The 23650-nt window shown below is 34.4% G+C and overlaps 1 protein-coding gene across 1 annotated transcript in view; it reads left to right on the forward strand.

Annotated features, from left to right (window-relative positions):
* Positions 1–8771: 8771 nt before the first annotated feature.
* Positions 8772–23650, forward strand: part of LOC133336000 (diacylglycerol kinase 1-like) — a gene marked incomplete at its 3' end in the record, with an annotated part of 77230 nt that continues 62351 nt past the window's right edge. Inside the window, exons 1-2 of the mRNA XM_061544292.1 lie at positions 8772–8850; positions 11628–11704. Of these exons, the coding sequence (XP_061400276.1) occupies positions 8778–8850; positions 11628–11704 (150 nt within the window). The remainder of the gene's footprint in view (positions 8851–11627; positions 11705–23650) is intronic.

Consider the following 23650-nt stretch of genomic DNA (forward strand, 5'->3'; position numbering starts at 1 on the left):
AGAAAAGAAAGAAGATAGTGGAAGAGTAGAAAGAAAAAAAAAATAGTCTGAAAGAGGGGGGGGAAGAGAGAGTATTTTAGCCAAGTCAATTTTTTGACAAAGTCTAGAATTTGGTTAGGGTCTATTTTGGAGAAGAAGACTAGATTATCAATTTCATAATATTCAAACTGTTTATGTCTTCTGCTGATCAGCGAAGACACTGGAGTCCCACTTAGAAGTGAGAGATCTAATTTTGCAGTGATCAGTTATAATCCCCACAACGATTTTGATCTCCCTCTTACTGTGTTCCAGCAGCGAAGACGTTCTTTTACGAGAGAATTCAGGCCAGATAGATTTAGAGATTCTGCAAGCAGGTTCCCTTAGCTATCTGTCACCGACTACCTCTCAATCGGAAGACTGGACGACTGTGACCCCCCTCGAGCAAGCTCGTCGGCTATCTCATTCTCTTCAATGTCGTTATGTCCTGGAACCCAGCATAGCCCAACTATCTGTCGTATAACATTCAGAGCGGTCTTACAAACATGAACTGCTTTCGAATTTATAGTATGCGACTTCACCGCTTTCAGGGCCGCCTGACTATCTACATAAATAGTCACCGGTCCCGTAATGTCGGCATTATTTGCTTCTACTATCTCGGTCGCTTTCATGATTGCGAGAATCTCTGCTTGAAAAACGCTACAGTCACTGTTGAGTTTATATGAGTTCTGTATACCTAAACCCCTACAGTACACGCCTGCGCCAGTGCCTTTCTCCATCTTGGACACGTCTGTGAAGATTGACAGACCTGGCAGACCTGTTTCCCGGAGTCTCAGGACACACATGGAATTTGATCAGAATATCTAATGGTTGGAGATTCAAGATTGCGTTCAAGGCTGCCTGTGGTGTACTTCTTAATGCTCCGGTGATCAGAATTGAAGCCGATCGCTGTACTAAGCTTAGTTTTGTCAGCAGTTTCTTTTTGTTCACCCCCTGCTACCAGACAAGACAACCATAAGTAAGTATGGGTAAGACGATCGTCGCATACAGCCAGTGTCTCAATCCCCAACTCTTGCCTATGAATTCTTGAATGAATAGAGTGCCAGCAGTCACTTTTTGGAGCGTTCCTCAACATTCCTATTCCACAGTAACTTGCGGTCTAGGATAGTGCCAAGATATTTAGCTTCATCAGAAAGGGTTAAAGTCACTCCTCCAGGTGAAGTGGCAGACGGAAACTAGGAATTTTGTGCTTCCTAGTGAATGTATCCTTCGATCTGCACGAAATTTAGCACAGCGTACTGAATAAAGTCTAAAAATATGTATGTTAAATTTCGTGGAAATCGGTTCAGATTTAGATATAGCTCCCATATATTTTCGTCCGATTTTCGGTAAATAGTGCTCTAAAGTCCCTTTGTATGCTTCGATTTGCACGAAATTTCGCATAGCGTGCTAAGTCTAGAACGATGTGTGTTAAATTTCGTGAATATCGGTTGAGATTTAGATATAGCTCTCATATATATTTTCGTCCGATTTTAGGTAAATAGTGCACCAATGTATATTTACATCCTTCGATTTGTACGAAATTTGGCATAGCGTACTGAATTGAGTCTAGAATGATGAGTGGTGAGTTTCGGGAAAATCGATTTTGATTTCGACATATCTCCCATATATATTTTCGTCCGATTTTCGGTAAATTGTGCTCCAAAGTCCCTTTGTATGCTTCGATTTGCACGAAATTTCGCATAGCGTGCTAAGTCTAGAACGATGTTTGTTAAATTTCGTGAATATCGGTTGAGATTTAGATATAGCTCTCAGATATATTTTCATCCGACTTTAGGTAAATAGTGCACCAAAATCCCTTTATATGCTTCGATTTGCACGAAATTTGGCATAGCGTACTGAATTGAGTCTAGAATGATGAGTGGTGAGTTTCGGGAAAATCGGTTTAGATTTCGATATATCTCCCATATATATTTTCGTCCGATTTTATATAAATGCTGCACCAAGGTCCCTATATATATATTCTTCGATTTGCATAAAATTTAGCATAGCGTACTGAATTAGGAGAAAGAGGGTACATAGGCATGTAATTTTTAGGATACATATGTACAATATCACCACAGTGGTGAAGGGTATCATATAGTCGGCCCAGTCCGACTTTACTACGTTCCTTACTAGTTTTAAGAGGTCCTATAGAAGTCGCAGATTTTTTAAAAAATTCTTTTGTAGATGCTTTAGAATTCGCAGATTTTGTAAAGAATATATTTAAAGGTCCTATAAAAAGCGCCACAGGCTGTTTAAGGAATATTTTTTGTGGTCCTTTAGAAGCCACAGATTTTTTAAAAATATTTTTCAAGGACCAACAGATGACGGAGATTTTTTTAAATTAATTTTTGAAGCTCAGTTTTTTATAAAGAGCTTTTAAATTTTTAATTTTCATTTTATAAATAAAAACCACTTTCCAATAATTATCTCAACTTTATCCTGTTCGCTTATATAATTAATAATTCAATTAAGCCAACAATTTTTCATTAAAGTTGTGTTACTTTTTTTTCGCGTTGCTCTCTCATTATCCTGATTATACAACAAAATTTATTAGCATGACAATCAATTTGATAAACTATCGCCAGCCAGCCAGGCAGTCATCCATCCTGCCATCCTGACATCGTTGTCATTAAAGTAACATTACTTCCATATGATAAATCAATTTGCAGCGTTGCAGAAGGCGTCTCCCCCTTAATTTTAAATTGATTTTTTGCACTGAGTCTTGAACTCTGTAACTGCCGATGATGGTTATGATGATGATGAGGCGTTAATCGTTTTTTGTTTTTTTCTCACTGCTCTACAACATCATGGCGGCACCATCAATACCATCACCATGCCCCATCCCCCGGCATAGCCTCCCTCATCATAATTTAAATGCATTGCGCAAATACTTGACGTGTCATTAAGTACTCTCATCATCATCATTGGCATCGACCTCTTCCTCCTCGTCATCGGTCTATTAAAGTGGATGTCATGACATTGCCGCCATAGACTTAATAATAGACTTAACTGTTGGCTCTTTGGCGCGCACTTCATTCATAATTTTATAGATACTTGTTACCAGTGATGTTGTTGTTGCTGTTGTTGTTGCGGGTATTGCTGTTATCGTTGCTGTTTGTTGTGGCTGCTGCCGATGATAATAACAATGTCAGCGATGTGTGACTTTAGCCACATTTCCTAGACATCATCAGTCGGCCAACTAACTAACAGCGAGCTATGGCATATGTCTACCAGTCGGATTGTTTGGAATGTCAGGATGTTTCCTTCCATGTTACTACTCCCGATACCGATTCGCCTGCCGCTTCGACATCGTTATTCGCCTCTGCTTGACTTATTTCATTCGATGACATGGTTTAATAAGGTTTATTACAAATTTTGATGAGTAATAATGGTTCGATGTTTGTTCGTTTAATTTTTTTTTATGAGAGGATGGTATTGAAGTCGTTGTAATTGTTGTTTTTATTACCAACCCTGTGTATATATGTTTAATTGATCATAGGTATCTGAGAAATACATAACATTTGTTAAAACTTCACGCCTTGTATAGAATCTTTAAAAATAATGTTTAAAAGTTCCACACCTTGTAGAGGACGTTCAAAAATAGTTTTTAACCAGTAAGTAAAGTAGTAAAGTCAGACTGGGCCGATTATATGATACCCCTCACCACTTTTGGTATATTGAACAGATGAATCCTAACAGACGTCGCCTTTTCGAAGGAACATTGACACGAAGTTGAACGAACTTAAATCTATATCTAACCCGATTTTCTCGAAATTTAAAACACGAGATATGGTAGGGACCTAACTCAGTACCCTATGCCAAACTTCGTGCAAATCAAAAGATATATAGGGACTTTGCAGCCCTATTTACCTTAAATCGGTCGAAAATATATATGGGTGCTATATCGAAATCTGAACCGATTTTCACGAAACTTAGCAAACACCATTCTGGACCTAATTCAGAACTCTATGCCAAATTTTATACAAATGACACGATATATAGGGACTTTGGTGCACCATTTACCTTAAATCGGACGAAAATATATATGGGAGCTATATCTAAATCTGAACCGATTTTCATGAAACTTAACACACATCATTCTATTCCTAATTCATTACGCTGTGCCAAATTTCGTGCAAATCGAAAGATATATATAGGGACTTACGTGCACCATTTACCTTAAATCGGACGAAAATATATATGGGAGCTATATCAAAATCTGAACCGATTTTCTCGAAACTTAACACACATCATTCGACACACAATTCAGTATACTGTGCAAAATTTCGTGCAAATCGGAAAATATATATGGGCTTTGGTGCCCCATTTACCTTAAATCGGACGAATATATATATATGGGAGCTATATCTTAATCTAAGCCGATTTTCACGAAACGTGGCACACACCATTCTGGACCTAATTCAGAACTCTGTGCCAAATTTCGTGCAAATCGAAAGATATATAGGTAGTTTGCAGCCCCATTTACCTTAAATCGGTCGAAAATATATATGGGTGCTATATCTCAATCTGAATTGATTTTCACGAAACTTAACACACATCATTCTGGCCCTAATTCAGAACTCTGTGCCAAATTTTATGCAAATCGAACGATATATAGGGACTTTGGTGCTCCATTTACCTTAAATCGGACAAAACTATATACGGGAGCTATATCTAAATCTGAACCGATTTTCTCGAAACTTAACACACATCATTCTAGACCTAATTAATTATGCTATGCCAAATTTCGTGCAAATCGAATGATATATAGGGACTTTGATACACCATTTACCTTAAATCGGACGAAGATATATATGGGAGCAATATCTAAATCTGAACCGATTTTCTCGAAACTTGACACACATCATTCGACACACAATTCAGTATACTGTGCAAAATTTCGTGCAAATCGGAAAATATATATGGGCTTTGGTGCCCCATTTACCTTAAATCGGACGAATATATATATGGGAGCTATATCTAAATCTGAACCGATTTTCGAGAAAACTAGCACACATCATTCTAGACCTAATTCATTATGCTATGCCAAATTTCGTGCAAATCGAATGATATATATTGGGACTTTGGTGCACCATTTACCTTAAATCGGACAAAACTATATAAGGGAGCTATATCTAAATCTGAACCGATTTTCTCGAAACTTGACACACATCATTCGACACACAATTCAGTATACTGTGCAAAATTTCGTGCAAATCGGAAAATATATATGGGCTTTACAAAATCATTTTTATCCTTCTCTTTAAATTTAAATTCCAATTCCATTTTTGTCTCCCTTTACTGGGGGGTCTCTATTTCTATTTACCACTCACCCACATTTCTGTTTATTTGCATACCAAATAAAAATAAAAAACAACTCGAAATAGTTTATTATCATCAACATAAATTAAAAAGTTGAACGCAAGACCATCGACAATATCCAACTCGCCGACGATGAAGGGTGATGATAGAGAAGAGTGGATAAAAATACAATAACACTCCCATAATAAAATTAAATAAAACGAAATGTAAAGCAATACGACACCCAAACAGGCCATTAATCAAAATTAATTGACAAAACGTTATGATAGCCATTAAAAATGAAGTGTCAACTATTTTTCGTAACAATTTTGTATGAAAACGGGCACCGGACACAACTTGACACCCAAACCTCCTCCTCCGTCGTTTCTGAGGGTTGGGTAGATGGATGTTTAAATCCCTTGGCATTTGTTGCATGAAAGGATATAAATATAGCCATTTGCAATTTAACAACAACTCCCTCCCGACCATCATCATCGGAAACGACGACAACTCCATCCAATTATCTCAGTTATTAATGAGGTTATGTTGAATCGAGAATATTGAAAAATTAAATGTTTGCCTATAAAATATTGAATGGATAATAAACCAACAGCCGCACCTCCGCCCCCACCTGATCAGGGCATGAAATATTGTCTGTGGCCGAAGGCATTGTAAATGGTGTTGCTCCGATGTTGCCATTGGATGAGAGGCGAAATCGTTCGAAAATTAATACAACACTATTGTGATAAATAATTACATTTTAAAATATAAATATTTTACATGAGCGATGTGAGAATTTCATTTTTAAATTGGGTAATTAATTTAAAGAGAGATATTGGATTTGTTCAACAGCCCATTTAAAGGGTGTATTTTTAAAAAATAAGGGCTGGAAGAGGCGTGGATTTTTTAAAAAATATTTTGTAAAGGCCGGAAGACGCGTGGATTTTTTAAAAAATATTTGTTAAGGGAAGAGGCGTGGATTTTTAACGAATATTTTTCCAAAGGCTTAACAAGGCGTGGCTTTTTTAAAGAATATTTCTTCAAGGACTATAAGAGGCGTGGATTTTTTAAAGAATATTTCTTCAAGGACTATAAGAGGCGTGGATTTTTTAAAGAATATTTCTTCAAGGACTATAAGAGGCGTGGATTTTTTAAAGAGTATTTCTTCAAGGACTATAAGAGGCGTGGATTTTTTAAAGAATATTTCTTCAAGGACTATAAGAGGCGTGGATTTTTTAAAGAATATTTCTTCAAGGACTATAAGAGGCGTGGATTTTTTAAAGAATATTTCTTCAAGGACTATAAGAGGCGTGGATTTTTTAAAGAATATTTCTTCAAGGACTATAAGAGGCGTGGATTTTTTAAAGAATATTTCTTCAAGGACTATAAGAGGCGTGGATTTTTTAAAGAATATTTCTTCAAGGACTATAAGAGGCGTGGATTTTTTAAAGAATATTTCTTCAAGGACTATAAGAGGCGTGGATGAGGCGTGGATTTTTTAAAGATTATTTCTTCAAGGACTATAAGAGGCGTGGATGAGGCTTGGATTTTTTAAAGATTATTTCTTCAAGGGCTATAAGAGGCGTGGATGAGGCTTGGATTTTTTAACGAATATTTCTTCAAGGGCTATAAGAGGCTTATCAAGGCGTGGATATTTTAAAGAATATTTTTCCAAAGGCTTATCAAGGTGTGGATATTTTAAAGAATATTTTTCCAAAGGCTTATCAAGGCGTAGATATTTTAAAGAATATTTTTCCAAAGGCTTATCAAGGTGTGGATATTTTAAAGAATATTTTTCCAAAGGCTTATCAAGGCGTGGATATTTTAAAGAATATTTTTCCAAAGGCTTATCAAGGCGTGGATTTTTTAAAGAATATTTCTTCAAGGACTATAAGAGGCGTGGATTTTTTAAAGAATATTTCTTCAAGGACTATAAAATTTTTTACGAATATTTCTTCAAGGACTATAAGAGGTGGATTTTTTAAAGAATATTTCTTCAAGGATTTTTTAACGAATATTTTTCCAAAGGCTTAATATTTTTCCAAAGGCTTATCAAGGCGTGGATTTTTTAAAGAATATTTCTTCAAGGACTATAAGAGGCGTGGATTTTTTAAAGAATATTTCTTCAAGGACTATAAGAGGCGTGGATTTTTTAACGAATATTTCTTCAAGGACTATAAGAGGCGTGGATTTTTTAACGAATATTTCTTCAAGGACTATAAGAGGCGTGGATTTTTTAAAGAATATTTCTTCAAGGACTATAAGAGGCGTGGATTTTTTAAAGAATATTTCTTCAAGGACTATAAGAGGCGTGGATTTTTTAAAGAATATTTCTTCAAGGACTATAAGAGGCGTGGATTTTTTAAAGAATATTTCTTCAAGGACTATAAGAGGCGTGGATTTTTTAAAGAATATTTCTTCAAGGACTATAAGAGGCGTGGATTTTTTAAAGAATATTTCTTCAAGGACTATAAGAGGCGTGGATTTTTTAAAGAATATTTCTTCAAGGACTATAAGAGGCGTGGATTTTTTAAAGAATATTTCTTCAAGGACTATAAGAGGCGTGGATTTTTTAAAGAATATTTCTTCAAGGACTATAAGAGGCGTGGATTTTTTAAAGAATATTTCTTCAAGGACTATAAGAGGCGTGGATTTTTTAAAGAATATTTCTTCAAGGACTATAAGAGGCGTGGATTTTTTAAAGAATATTTCTTCAAGGACTATAAGAGGCGTGGATTTTTTAAAGAATATTTCTTCAAGGACTATAAGAGGCGTGGATTTTTTAAAGAATATTTCTTCAAGGACTATAAGAGGCGTGGATTTTTTAAAGAATATTTCTTCAAGGACTATAAGAGGCGTGGATTTTTTAAAGAATATTTCTTCAAGGACTATAAGAGGCGTGGATGAGGCGTGGATTTTTTAACGAATATTTCTTCAAGGACTATAAGAGGCGTGGATGAGGCGTGGATTTTCAAGGCGTGGATATTTTAAAGAATATTTTTCCAAAGGCTTATCAAGGCGTGGATATTTTCAAGTCTTGTGTCAGTCCCTGAAAAAATATTTTCAAAAAGTCTACGCCTTGTGAAAAAATACTTTAATACAATACACCCCTTGGTAGTCCTTTCAATTATTAGATATCGTTTCTTCATGAGTATTTTCAAATCTACGCCATGTGTGAGTCCTTGAAAAAAATTAAAAAAAAAATCTACGCCTTGTGTGACTCTCTGAAGTAATACTTTTACACAATACAACCCTTGGAAGTCCATGTTTTTTCTTCTTCTTCTTCTTTAGAGTATTTGTTGTATCTATGATTTTCTTAATATTTTCTTCTCTCTCCCTCTTCTTCCCTTTAGATTATTTATGAACTTATTTGTAATTATTTCTTATTTGTCTTTAACGTGGTTTTCTTATTGTTTTCTCATTTTCTCTTTTTGTTTTTTCTCCTTTCAGTCACCATGTCCTCTGCTGCACACAAATGGGACAAATTGTCACCACGGGAATTTTTACAACTTCAAGAATTGGCTTCATGTAAGTAATTGATGATTTAGACAAAAAAAAAACAGAAATATTTTTTTGGTGTCTGTGTGGGTGTGTGGACTAATAATCTAAAGACCCTTACTGTAGCACCTGGAAGGTCTGCTTTAGGTTCAAAATTTTCTTTAGATTTTTTTTCATTGCACATTGGAGCATAACGATATTTTTTGATATGTGTGGTCTAAGAACCCTACTGTCCTTAAGGTCTTTATTATATATTTTTTTTTCTTTGGATATTAAAAGCTATGTAGATCATAGGGTTTTATTTAAATTCTGGGCATATTAAATAAATATATGGGCATATTAAATAAATGCAAGTGTGGATTATATATAACAAATATATATTCAAGCGCAAACATTTAGCATAACTTCATTAACAATTTTATTCCCCTCACCTATTTTTTTTAATTTTTTTTTCATACACCACAATTATCCATTTACACATTTGCCTTTCATTTGTGAAAAAAAACATACCCATTACCATTTGACCAGCATCAAACCAATTTCCACTTGAACTCAGTTTTCATTTTATAAACTTAACTTAATAAACAATGGTAGGGAGGCAACTGCAAAAACACAACTTACGCGGCCAATAAAAAGGAAAACAACAAAACAAAACAACATTTTCACCACACAAATATAGAATTTATGGTAAGAGTTTTTACTCCGCATTTGTTCTAATTGCTTAACGTTAAACCCTTTTCAACTGGAATACACTAACTCCAACGAGACGGCAATATTATTTCTTTAACAATTTAGAATGGAAGAATGGCAATCTATTTTTTTACATAGGCCTTGAGAAAATATTCTTTAAAAAATCCACGCCTTGTATAGGCCTTGAGAAAATATTCTTTAAAAAATCCACGCCTTATATAGGCCTTGAGAAAATATTCTTTAAAAAATCCACGCCTTGTATAGGCCTTGAGAAAATATTCTTTAAAAAATCCACGCCTTGTATAGGCCTTGAGAAAATATTCTTTAAAAAATCCACGCCTTGTATATCCATTTACTTGAGAAAATATTCTTTAAAAAATCCACGCCTTGTATATCCATTTACTTGAGAAAATATTCTTTAAAAAATCCACGCCTTGTATATCCATTTACTTGAGAAAATATTCTTTAAAAAATCCACGCCTTGTATATCCATTTACTTGAGAAAATATTCTTTAAAAAATCCACGCCTTGTATATCCATTTACTTGAGAAAATATTCTTTAAAAAATCCACGCCTTGTATAGGCCTTGAGAAAATATTCTTTAAAAAAATCCACGCCTTGTATAGGCCTTGAGAAAATATTCTTTAAAAAATCCACGCCTTGTATATCCATTTACTTGAGAAAATATTCTTTAAAAAATCCACGCCTTGTATATCCATTTACTTGAGAAAATATTCTTTAAAAAATCCACGCCTTGTATATCCATTTACTTGAGAAAATATTCTTTAAAAAATCCACGCCTTGTATATCCATTTACTTGAGAAAATATTCTTTAAAAAATCCACGCCTTGTATATCCATTTACTTGAGAAAATATTCTTTAAAAAATCCACGCCTTGTATAGGCCTTGAGAAAATATTCTTTAAAAAATCCGCGCTTTCTATAGACCCTTGAAAAAATATTCTTTAAAAAATCCACGCCTTGTATAGGCCTTGAGAAAATATTCTTTAAAAAATCCGCGCTTTCTATAGACCCTTGAAAAAATATTCTTTAAAAAATCCACGCCTTGTATAGGCCTTGAGAAAATATTCTTTAAAAAATCCACGCCTTGTATAGGCCTTGAGAAAATATTCTTTAAAAAATCCACGCCTTGTATAGGCCTTGAGAAAATATTCTTTAAAAAATCCACGCCTTGTATAGGCCTTGAGAAAATATTCTTTAAAAAATCCACGCCTTGTATAGGCCTTGAGAAAATATTCTTTAAAAAATCCACGCCTTGTATAGGCCTTGAGAAAATATTCTTTAAAAAATCCACGCCTTGTATAGGCCTTGAGAAAATATTCTTTAAAAAATCCACGCCTTGTATAGGCCTTGAGAAAATATTCTTTAAAAAATCCACGCCTTGTATAGGCCTTGAGAAAATATTCTTTAAAAAATCCACGCCTTGTATAGGCCTTGAGAAAATATTGTTTAAAAAATCCACCCCTTGTATAGGCCTTGAGAAAATATTCTTTAAAAAATCCACGCCTTGTATAGGCCTTGAAAAACTTTGTTATTAGGACCTTCATTATTCTTTAATGCCGAAGACTACAATTCTGTTTCATATCCTTATTTAGTGTAGTGTAAATCCCACACGCAATAGAATTTCGTTTCGTCAAACAGATCGTATAAAAAATATAAACTTTTTCCCCCAACAATGGCCTTAGCCATTGCAGAGTGCTGGCGCCAATGCGAAGCATTCTGATTTTTTTCAGTTTAAAAATAACAAAAACAACAAAAGAGAAATAAAAATTAGTATACCAAGCAAAGCAATTGAAGGAAAAAACTTTTCGAAACTTTTTCAATTTTTTTAATTGTTAATTAAATAGACGGGTTGTTTTTCATAGCCCTTTTTATCGAGTCCTGCCTTTGGTCCAAATGAAAAATACACATCGACACCAGGGCAGCACCCCTTACACACCTTCCCCTTTACACACACACACCCCAATAAACAGTTAAATGTCTATTATTTATTTTTACAGTGCAATGTTTTTATTGGAATTTGTTCTAATTTTTCTCTCTCATTCTCTTCTCTTCCCATTTTTTTCTATTTTTCCAATGGTTTTCCGCCCGCCACAGATTCAACACGTAAACTACAGGATGTGTTACAAGAGTTCTGTTCACCGCTGGCTTCACCCAAATTTAATCCGGATGGTGTAAGTATCAAAAAAAATTGAAATCGAAATGTATTTTCCGCACTACTAACAAGGATATATGACCTGGTATCAAAAGCTAAAGCACAACTAACAACAACAAAAATAAGCATTACAATTGTTGTAATACAAATTGTAAATACTAAACGGTATTGAATGTTAATCGGAAGGTTGAATGAAGGTGAAAAAATCGACGAAACCAACAACGAGAACAACAACTCTAGTAATTTATTTCCAATTGAATTATTTCCACTGACCGCATGAGTCGTCGTGGTGTGGAGCGATTAGCCTCAGTAGCTGTTAAACATGAAAAATATGTTCATCAACTTGGTGTACTTATCCCTCGGCTTATGGAAAACATAAGTTAAATTGTTGTAGGAAATTTTATTGAACTGAATTTGCAGAACAATAATCGATTGAAATTGTACTACAAAAATCAACAAGGGACCAATGGGCGTATAATTGATGATGTACATCATACGCTCCAATGCTCCAATACAAGTTGAAGTTATTATTTTTAAAGAATCATTATTCAAACGAAGACAGGAGGCGTGGAATTTTCAAATGATATTTTTAGTCCTATAGAAGGCATGGATTTTTTAAAGAATATTGTTTCAAGGCCTATACAAGGCATGGATTTTATAAAGAATATTGTCTCAAGGCCTATACAAGGCGTGGATTTTTTAAAGAATTTTTTAGGAGGACCTATACAAGGCGTGGATTTTTTAAAGAATTTTTTAGGAGGACCTAGGCGTGGATTTTTTAAAGAATTTTTTAGGAGGACCTAGGCGTGGATTTTTTAAAGAATTCTTTTTTAGGAGGACCTAGGCGTGGATTTTTTAAAGAATTCTTTTTTAGGAGGACCTATACAAGGCGTGGATTTTTTAAAGAATTTTTTTAGGAGGTCCTATACCAGGCGTGGATAGTTTTTAAGAATTTTTTTAGGAGGTCCTATACCAAGCGTGGATAGTTTTTAAGAATTTTTTTAGGCGGACCTATACAAGGGGTGGATTTTTTAGAGCATATTTTTCAAGGCCTATAGAAGCCGTAGATTTTTTAGAGCATATTTTTCAAGGCCTATAGAAGCCGTAGATTTTTTAGAGCATATTTTTCAAGGCCTATAGAAGCCGTAGATTTTTTAAAGTATATATTTTCAAGGCCTATACAAGGCGTGGATTTTTTAAAGCATCTTTTTTCAAGGCCTATACAAGGCGTAGATTTGTTAGAGAATATTTTTCTAGGTCTATACAAGGCGTGGATTTTTTAAAGAATATTTTTTCAAGCCCTATACAAGGCGTGGATTTTTTAAAGAATATTTTTTCAAGGCCTATACAAGGCGTGGATTTTTTAAAGAATATTTTTTCAAGGCCTATACAAGGCGTGGATTTTTTAAAGAATATTTTTTCAAGGCCTATGCAAGGCGTGGTTTTTTTGTTAGGAATATTTTTTCAAGACCTATACAAGGCGTGGATTTTTTAAAGAATATTTTTTCAAGGCCTATACAAGGCGTGGATTTTTTAAAGAATATTTTCTCAAGGCCTATACTAGGCGTGGATTTTTTAAAGAATATTTTTCAAGGCCTATACATTTTTTAATAAATCATTATTATTTCTTTATATAATTCCTTATTATAATAAACAGTTGAATATAACACACTGATAATGACATCAGTAAATTATCCACCGCATTGTTAATAATTTTCCCTGTAAAAATTCAGTCAAGTGAAATAATGGAGACAAAGCCATTTACATTTTGCCATTCAAGTGATGAGGAAATATGGTCGTAATTCTGATGATTACAATAACGATGATGATGATGGGGGGATGTCCAAAGACTAAAATTTATATGGACGTAAAGATATTTAAATCATTGAAATGGAAATAATATTTAATGGCTTCTTACAGAAAACTCTTTAGTAATCTTTAGTTCTCAAGAATTAATAAGTCAATTATTGAAAATATTAACAGTAGGGTTATTGTATGCATGGATCGTACATACGTATTAAATATTTGCGGAATTTATTAAGCCTTAAGAGTAACATTAAATATTAAATTCTTAACATTTTAAAATATTTTTTTTATTTATTTATTTGATTTTATATTTCTATCGTTAGACCAGAAAAAAAATATCCCAAAGGGTATGTCATGTCAATGTGAACTATTCACAACCCTACCCCATTGTGTGGTTCATATTTCATTCATTACAAAAGGCGAACATAATTGAAAATTGAAAGCTGATCTGATTTGATTTTTCTTTTCTGTACGCCCACATTCGTTATTGTATTCCATTACAGTGACATGTCACGTTTATGTAAGCCCATGCAATACGTTTTCGTTTCTTTGAGATATAATCTCCTGGCTTGCCTTTAATCAGTGGTTATAAAGGGTATCTTATTTTTTTGTTTGTTTTTTTTATCCTATTAAAGCAGTAAGAGCGAACATTGACTTTTTAATAAAATATAAATTTTAAAGGGAGAAATTAAAAATCAAGTTGAATTTTGATGAGGGAAAATTAAATATTGAAAAAATAATATTGTATCAGAATTTTATATTTTTAATAGTACCAAAAATCATATTTTTTCAAAATCCTCACTATTTAATAAAAAAAATCATCAAGGTCTACTCCAAAATTCTAAGCTAGTAGCAGGTCCTGAAAACAATTTATTAAAAAATTCACGCCTTCTAAGCCGTGAACAAAAAAACATTTTTTACCAAATCCTGGTTTTATGGAGGTCACTACTATGGGACCGTTGGAGCGTATGATGTACATCAACAATTATACGTACAATAGTCCGTAAAATTGTACTACAGTTTCCACGCCCTCTGTGGAGCGTTTATAATAATTTCCAAACAACCAAGCTTAAATACACGCCACGCTTAAAAATCTATGCCATTTTCAGATCCTTAAAAATATATATTTTTAAAAAATCCACGCGTTACTTTTATACCCTTCTCCACACTGTGGTACCGGGTATTATGTCTTTGTGCATATGTTTGTAACAGGCAAAAGGAATCGAGATAGACCCATGGTTCCTTTTAAGAATATGCATAAAATCACTTCCTGAGTCGATTTAGGCATTTCTGTCCGTCCGTCAGTTGATGTTAAATTGTAAACAAAGTACAGGTCGCATTTATAATCCAAATCGGATGAAATTTGGCACAGCTCATTTGTTTGGCCCAAGGACGGACCCTATTGAAATTTGGAAAAATCGGATCAAATTTAGATATAGCTCCCATATATATTTTCGTCCGATTTAAGATAAATGGTTCGCCAAAGACCCTATATATCTGTCGATTTGCACGAAATTTGGTATAGCCTACTGAATTAAGTATAGAATGATGTATGCTCGGTTTCGTGAAAATCGGTTCAGATTTAGATATAGCTCCCATATATAGTTTTACCCGATTTTAGGTAAATAATGCACCAACGTCCCTGAAAATCATTCGATTTGCGCGAAATTTGGCAGAGCGTACTGAATTAAGTCTAGAATGACGTGTGCTATGTGTCGTGAAAATAGGTTCAGATTATAGATATAGCTCCCATATATAGTTTCATCCGATTTTAGGTAAATAACGCACCAACGTCCCTGAAAATCATTCGATTTGAGCGAAATTTGGCATGAATTAAGTCTAGAATAATGTGTGCAAAGTTTCGTGAAAATCGGTTCAGATTTAGATATAGCTCCCACATATATATTTTCGTCCGATTTTAGATAAATGGTGTACCAAAGTCAATATATATTTTTCGATTTGCACGAAATTTGGCATAGGGTACTGCATTAGGTCCAGAATAATGTGTGCAACGTTTCGTGAAAATCGGTTAAGATTTAGATATAGCTCCTATATATACTTTCGTCCGATTTTAAGCAAATGTTACACTAAAGATCCATAGCTAGGCCTATTTACAAAACGTACTGAAGTTAATATAAATTAATCTCTGACAAGTTCCATTGAATCCGGTTCAGATATAGATATTCCATAGCTTCCATATATAATTACAACCTATTCATGTTAATTGTACACCAAGTAATCAATGGATGTTTGATTGAGATTAAAAACCGTGCAGCATAACAAATAGTGCCAAGTGCCATGTTTGCTTTAAATCGATTTACAAAATTTAGCATAGGTTTTGATATAGATAACGATCACATTTTTATGTTCGTTCAATTTCATGTCCCCATGTTCCTTCAAAAAGACGACGTCTGTTAGGATACATATGTAGAATATACCCATAGTGGTGAAGGTCGAAGGTCGGTGAATAGTCGGCCCAGTCCGATTTTACGACTTTCCTTACTGGTTTTAACCAACTATTGTGTAGACTTATTATACCCTACACAACTATGTTGTCAGGGTATTATAGCTTTGTGCAGCCCCAAGAGTTTGTAACGCCGCGAAATATTGATCCTAGACCCACCTTTAAGTATACCGATCGTCATATCTCGACTAGCTGAGTCGATCTAGACATGTGTGTCCGTCCGTCCGTCTGTCCATTATAATTTGTAAACACGATACAGGCCACAGTTATGGACCAATCTTCACGATATTTTGCATGTAGGATGGGTTCGGCCCAATGAAGGCCCCTATTGTTTTTGGTAAAGATCGGTTAATATTTAGGGGATGAAATGGATCAAATACTGAATTTTTGTCGATTTTTCTGGTCGCTCCAGAGGCCGCAATTATTGTCCAAACATCTCGAATTGTTACATGGAGAAGGGGATTGAGCCAAAGAATAAGCATGCCTGTTTTGATAAAGATCGGTCCATATTTAACGGGTCAAATGGACCCTGACTTTTGTGTGAAAAATGAAAAAAATTGTATTCTATAGCGTATATATTTACTCCTGAAGGACATAGAGCCGAGAAGTTGATAGTACATCCAAGAGGAGTGGTTGGCCTTTAAATTGATACCAATTATATTGTCGTATGTACTCCGATGTGGGAGTTACACGTAAATATTTACAGGTGCTTACGTATTAATATATTATTTAGTAACCCATTACCACACTAGGGAGCGGAAATATAGCGCTGATCGTTTTAAAATGTTCCATGAGGTTCCAGTTATGGTCAAGTACAACGCCTATAAATTTCTGTGATGATCAGATAATAATTTTGGGATGAAGTGGACCGAAAACTTATTTTTCGTGTTTTTTTTTTTTAATTGAAAGCCGAACATCACAAAACAACCTACGCTGAATGGAATCCGGATAATTAATTAGAATTGCTGTACTGAATATTACTAATATTTGTTGACCTCTAGTAGGTCAATGGGGTAAAAATATCGCGAAATATTGCCGAAGCTCAGAATATAGAACCACGCAAAGTTACATTTTCGTGGAAGTTGTGTAGGGTGTCATATGGTCGGCCCCGTCCGACTATAATGCTCCGCTCACTGGTTTTTTAGATATTTAATTTTTTTTATACACAGAGGGTCTCTGTGGTCTGCACACCCCTAAAAGGACCCCTAAAAATATCTGTTAACCCTTAAATTTTGTTAAATCCCCGCATTGCGTAGACGTTTACAAGATATGTTTTCAAAAACCCACGCTTTGTGTAGAACTTAATTTTTTTAAATCTTTAACATTTTTTTAAAAAAATCAATCCACGCCTTTTGTGGATATTTAAAAAATATTTTTTAAAAATCCACACCCTTTGTGGATCCTTAAAAAATATTTTTTAAAAATGCACGCCTTTTGTGAATCCTTAAAAATTTTCGCAATTTATAGTTCCGTATTTTTTTTTTAATCCACGCCTTTTGTGGATTTAAACAAAAAAAATATTTTTTCAAGAATCTACGTTTCTATTAAATCTCATTTCACAAAAATTGTAATATTAACCAAATTTAAACTATTTCAAATTTCTTCTTTATCACATGTTAAAGTACTCAAAAATACGAACAAATAAACAAAAAACACCTTCCTATAAAAGAACCCACAATCAAATTACACGAAAAATTGACTTTAATGAAAAAGTCAGGAAAAACAGCAGCAGCAGCAACAACAACAACAACAAAGGCAATTGTGGTCAAACCGACAAATTTCCTTTCTAGTCTACTAGGTGACTAAATGGCTGCCGAACCGTTATGGAGAGGTTGAGGGAAAAACATTACACAAAAGATCATTAAAAAGTTGACCAACTTTGAATTCAACTTCGTGCCGAAAGCTTTCTTCTGCTTCTTTCTCTCTCTCTCTGCCTTTCTTTGGAAATTTCAAAAGAAAATTCATTTAATTTTGCTTTTGTGGTCACATTTACTTGTTTTTAATTGGATTGAAATATATTTTTATGATGTTTGCTAAGTTGCAAAAATACTAGGAAAAATTAAATCGCATTACATTTTATAAAATTTGTACAGGGAATTATTAAGTTGAAGTACCATGGGTCGTATGAGTGGGAATATGGAGTATACGTTCTAATGGTGATCTTTGTTATTTTGGGGCGTATGATTAACATTAATACTCATACGCTTGTATGAAAATAAAATAAATTTATTGATTTTATTATTTCTTTTTATAAATATTTGAAAAATTTTTTAATTATCCAATTATTACGACACTATACAATGCTGATGCCAAAATGGGACATAAATTTAAATCCAATTTATTTATGTTTTGTGTCACACTTATATATAAAAATATCACTGATTACAAATTACCAAATCGTTAAATAATTGTCATGCAAAGAATCACAAATTAAGTGTCAGCTAAAATTATTTCATTTACACTGAGGGAAACAAACAAGAAAAAACCAATAAGGAAAGTAGTAAAGTCAGACTGGGCCGACTATATGATACCCTTCACCACCTTGGCGATATTCTACATATGTATTTCTACAGATGTCGTCTTTTCGATGGACCCATCATTCTGGACCCATCTCTGTACCCTATGCCAAATTTCGTGCAAATCGAAACATATATACGGACGTTGAGGCACCAACGTATAAATCTGACGAAAATATATACGGGAGCTATAGCTCAATCTGGACCGATTTTCGCGAAACTTAGCACACATCATTCTAGACTTAATTCAGTACGCTGTGCCAAATTTCATGCAAATCGAATGATATATAGGGACTTTGGTGCACCATTTACATTAAATCGGACGAAACTATATATGGGAGCTATATCTAAATCTTAACCGATTTTCTCAAAACTCGGCACACATAATTCTAGACTTAATTCAGTACGCTATGCCAAATTCCGTGCAAATCGAATGATATATAGGTACTTTGGTGCACCATTTACATTAATTCGGACGAAACTATATATGGGAGCTATATCTAAATCTTAACCGATTTTCTCAAAACTCGGCACACATAATTCTAGACTTAATTCAGTACGCTATGCCAAATTTCATGCAAATCGAATGATATATAGGAAATTTGGTGCCCCATTTACCATAAATCAGACGAAAATATATACGGGAGCTATATCTAAACCTGAACCGATTTTCGCGAAACTTAGCACACATCATTCTAGACTTAATTCAGTACTCTGTGCCAAATTTTATGCAAATCTAAAGGTATATAGGGACTTTGGTGCACCATTTACCTTAAATCGGCCGAAATTATATATGGGCGCTATATCTAAATCTGAACAGATTTTCTCGAAACTTGGCACACACCATTCTGCACCTAATTCAGTACTTTATGCCAAATTTCATTCAAATCGAAAGGTATATAGGAACTTTGGTGCACCATTTACCATAAATCAGACGAAAATATATACGGGAGCTATATCTAAACCTGAACCGATTTTCTCGAAACTTAGCACACATCATTCTAGACTTAATTCAGTACGTTGTGCCAAATTTCATGCAAATCTAAAGGTATATAGGGACTTTGGTGCACCATTTACCTTAAACCGGACGAAAATATATATGGGAGCTATATCTAAATCTGGACCGATTTTCTCGAAACTTGGCACACATCATTCTGGACCTTATTCAGTACTCTGTGCCTAATTTCATGCAAATCGAAAGATATGGGGGAACTTTTGTGTCCCATTTATCTTAAATCGGACGAAAATATATACGGGAGCTATAGCTAAATCTGGACCGATTTTCGCGAAACTTAGCACACTTCCTTCTAGACTTAATTCAGTACTCTGTGCCAAATTTCATGCAAGTCGAATGATATGGAGGGACTTTGGTGCCCTATTGTCCTTAAATCGGACGAAAATATATATATGTGAGCTATAGCTAAATCTAAAGCGATTTTCTTCAATTTCAATAGGGTTCGTCCTTGGGCCAAACAAATGAGCTGTGCCAAATTTCATTTAATTCGAATCAAAAATGCGATCTGTACTTTGTTTACAATTTTACATCTACAGACGGACAAACGGACGGACATGCATACATCGACTCAGAAAGTGATTCTATGCATATTCTCAAATAGAACCATGTGTCTATCTCGTTTCCTTTTGCCTGTTACAAACATATGCACAAAGACATAATACCCTGTACCACAGTGTGGTGAAGGGTATAATTAAGTCAATAGATGGCGTTCTAGAAAATTTGAACAAATTTTTGAAGCCTCCAAAATTCTAGTACCTTCATCATCTGAGCATAACATTAGTCCATTATTAATATATCAGGACTTAATTTATTTTGTTGTTCTTATTTTTTTTCTCAATGTAATCTCCTAATAATTACATTCCACCAACACCACAAATGTCCATGACTAACAAAAGTGATATTAACAAGCTATATTGTATTATTATCGTTGTTGTTGTAATAAAATCAATAGCAATTACTGTCAGTTTTAGTTTCAATACATTGCAGCAAAAAAAAGAAAATAATTTTGTGCCTTTGTGTGTGTGTGTGTGTGCGGCTTTGACAAATGAACTCACAATACAAATTAGTCCTTTGAAATGGCGTGCGAACAAAAACAAGGTTTATTAAATTATTTTTAACTGCTGCAAACTAATTGCGAACCAATGTGGAGACAAATGTAATGAAATTTAAAATAACAGAGAATAAAAAAAATAATGTACGTTTTGAAATTATATTCACAAAAATGCATTTAATCGTGTAAATACCTCGAAAATGAGTTTTAATAGACACCTCATTTAATTCCGTGGGATGGAACATAAAAATATTGTGTGAATCCTTTAAAAATTCCACGCCTATAGAAAGCCTTAATAAAATATTCTTGAAAATTCCTCACCTATTGCAGGCATTGGAAAATATTCTTTAAAAATCCATGGATTTTATAGAGTCTTGAAATTTTTCTTCTATAGTTGGTCTTCAAAAATATTCTTATTAAAAATCTACGTGTACAGTAGACCACGATATGCATTAAAAACTATTATTTACCAAATCGTGGTTTTATTGAAGACACAACTATGTGGATATTGGAGCGTATGATGTACATCATCAATTATACGCACATTAGTCCGTAGAATTATACTACAGTTTCCAAGTCTTCTGTAGATCCTTTATGAAATATGATGCTATGATTTCATAAAAATAGTTTTAAATACACGTCTTTAGTGTATTAACGAGTTTGAAAAGTGCTAAATCTAGCACTAAAAATGCTAAATTGGCAACACTGGTCCTGAACGAAATCTACGAAACCAAAATTGCACATAATTGGCTGTTACAGTATCGGAACCATAAACACCATTCACAATTTTAGAAGCTTGCCTTGCATTTTCGCCTTTGTCAAAGAAAAACTCTAAAATGTACCGAATGTTTTCTATGTTCAGTTCGTGGAAATCGAAAGATATATGTGGACTTTGGTGCAGCATTTTCAATAAATCGGACGAAAATATCTATGGGAGCTATATCTAAATCTGGACCGATTTTCATGAAACATGGCAGACAGCACTCTGGGCTCTATTCAGTACCATATGTCAAATTTCGTGCAAATCGAAGGATACAATCGGACGAAACTATATATATGAGCTATATCTAAATCTGGACCGATTTTCACGAAACATGGCAGACAGCACTCTAGGCTCAATTCAGTACCATATGTCAAATTTCGTGCAAATCCAAGGATACATAGGGACTTTGGTGCACCATTTACATGAAATCGGACGAAAGTATATATGGGAGCTATATCTAAATCAGGACAGATTTTCACGAAACTTGGCAGACATCATTCTAAGCTCAATTCAGTACCATATGTCAAATTTCGTGCAAATTGAAGAATATAGAGGGTCTTTGGTTCAACATAACACACATCGACGAAAATATATATCTATACTTAATTCAGTACGCATATGAGGTTCAAATACACCAAATTTCGTGCAAATCGACAGATATATAGGGTCTTTGGTGCACAATTTACCTTAAATCGGACGGAAATATATATGGGAGCAATATCTAAATCTGAACCGATTTTTTCCAATTTCACAGGGTTCGTCCTTGGGCCAAATAAATGAGCCGTGCCAAATTTCATCCAATTCGAATCAAAAATGCAACCTGTACTTTTTTATACCCTACACACCTATGTTGTCAGGGTATTATAGCTTTGTGCAGCCCCAAAAGTTTGTAACGCCGCGAAATATTGGTCCTAGACCCACCTTTAAGTATACCGATCGCCATATCTCGACTAGCTAAGTCGATCTAGACATGTGTATCCGTCCGTCCGTCTGTCCGTCTGTCCATTATAATTTGTGAACACGATACAGGCCACAGTTATGGACCAATCTTCTCGAAATTTTGCATGTAGGATGGGTTCTGGCCAATGAAGACCCCTATTGTTTTTGGGAAAGAGCGATTAATATTTAGGGGATGAAATGGACCAAATACTACATTTTTGTCGGTGTTTCTGGTCGCTCCAGAGGCCGCAATTATGGCCCAAACATCGTGAAATTTTCCATGGAGAAGGGGATCAGGCCTAAGAATAAGCATGTCTGTTTTCATAAAGATCGGTCAATATTTAGTGGGTCAAATGGACCTAGAATTTTGAAAAATGACAACATTTGTATTCTATAGTATATATTTACCCCTGAAGTACATGGACCCGAGAAGTTTATATTATATCCAAGAGGAGTGGTTGACCTTTAAATTAATACCAATTATATTGTTGTATGTGCTCGGATGTGGGAGTTACACCTAAATATTTACAGGTATCTCCGTATTCGTATATTATTTAGTAATCCATTATAACTCTAGAGAGCGGAACTATAGCGCTGATCGCTTTGAAATGTTCCATGAGGTTCCAGTTATGGTCAAGGACAACTTTCGATGATGATCAGATAATAATTTTGGAATGAAGTGGACCGAAAACTTAATTTTTTTTTTGTGTTATTATCGAGTCGATCTATAGACCACAAATGAAAGCCGAACATCACAACACAACCCACGGTGAAGGGAATCTAGACAATAGCTGTACTGAATACTCGTAATATTCGGAAAATATGTCAGTTTGAGGAAGAGTTGCTGTTTACCACTAATCGGGCAAGAGGGTGCAAGTATCACGAATTATTGCCCAGGGTCGGAATATACATCCGCAGAAAATTTGAGTTCCGTGGTAGTTGTGTAGGGTATCGTATGGTCGGCCCCGTCCGACTATACTGCTCCGCTCACTGGTTTACAATTTAACATGGACAGACGGACAGACATGCATAAATCGACTTAAAAGTGATTCTATGCATATCCTCAAAAGGAACCAGGTGTTTAACTCGTTTCCTTTTGTCTGTTACAATCGTATGCACAAAGACATAATACCCTGTACCGCAGTGTGGTGAAGGGTATAAAAATCCATCCATTCTATAAAGCCTTGAAAAAATATACTTTACTATAGATCCTTGAAAATATATTCTTTAAAAAAATCCAGGCCTTCTACAGTATCTTAAAAAATAAACCCTTGAAAACATATTCTTTAAAAATGTATAGAGCATTAAAAATATTCTCTTTTTTATGACTTGAAAAAATATTCGTTAAAAATCCATAGAGCCTTAAAAACTATTCTTTAAAATAGAGCCTTAACAAATATTCTTTAAAAAT

Source organism: Musca vetustissima, unplaced genomic scaffold (assembly GCF_032173495.1).
Source record: "Musca vetustissima isolate MV318-11 ecotype Yass unplaced genomic scaffold, APGP_CSIRO_Mvet_v1 utg3951, whole genome shotgun sequence".
NCBI classification, from domain to species: domain Eukaryota; kingdom Metazoa; phylum Arthropoda; class Insecta; order Diptera; family Muscidae; genus Musca; species Musca vetustissima.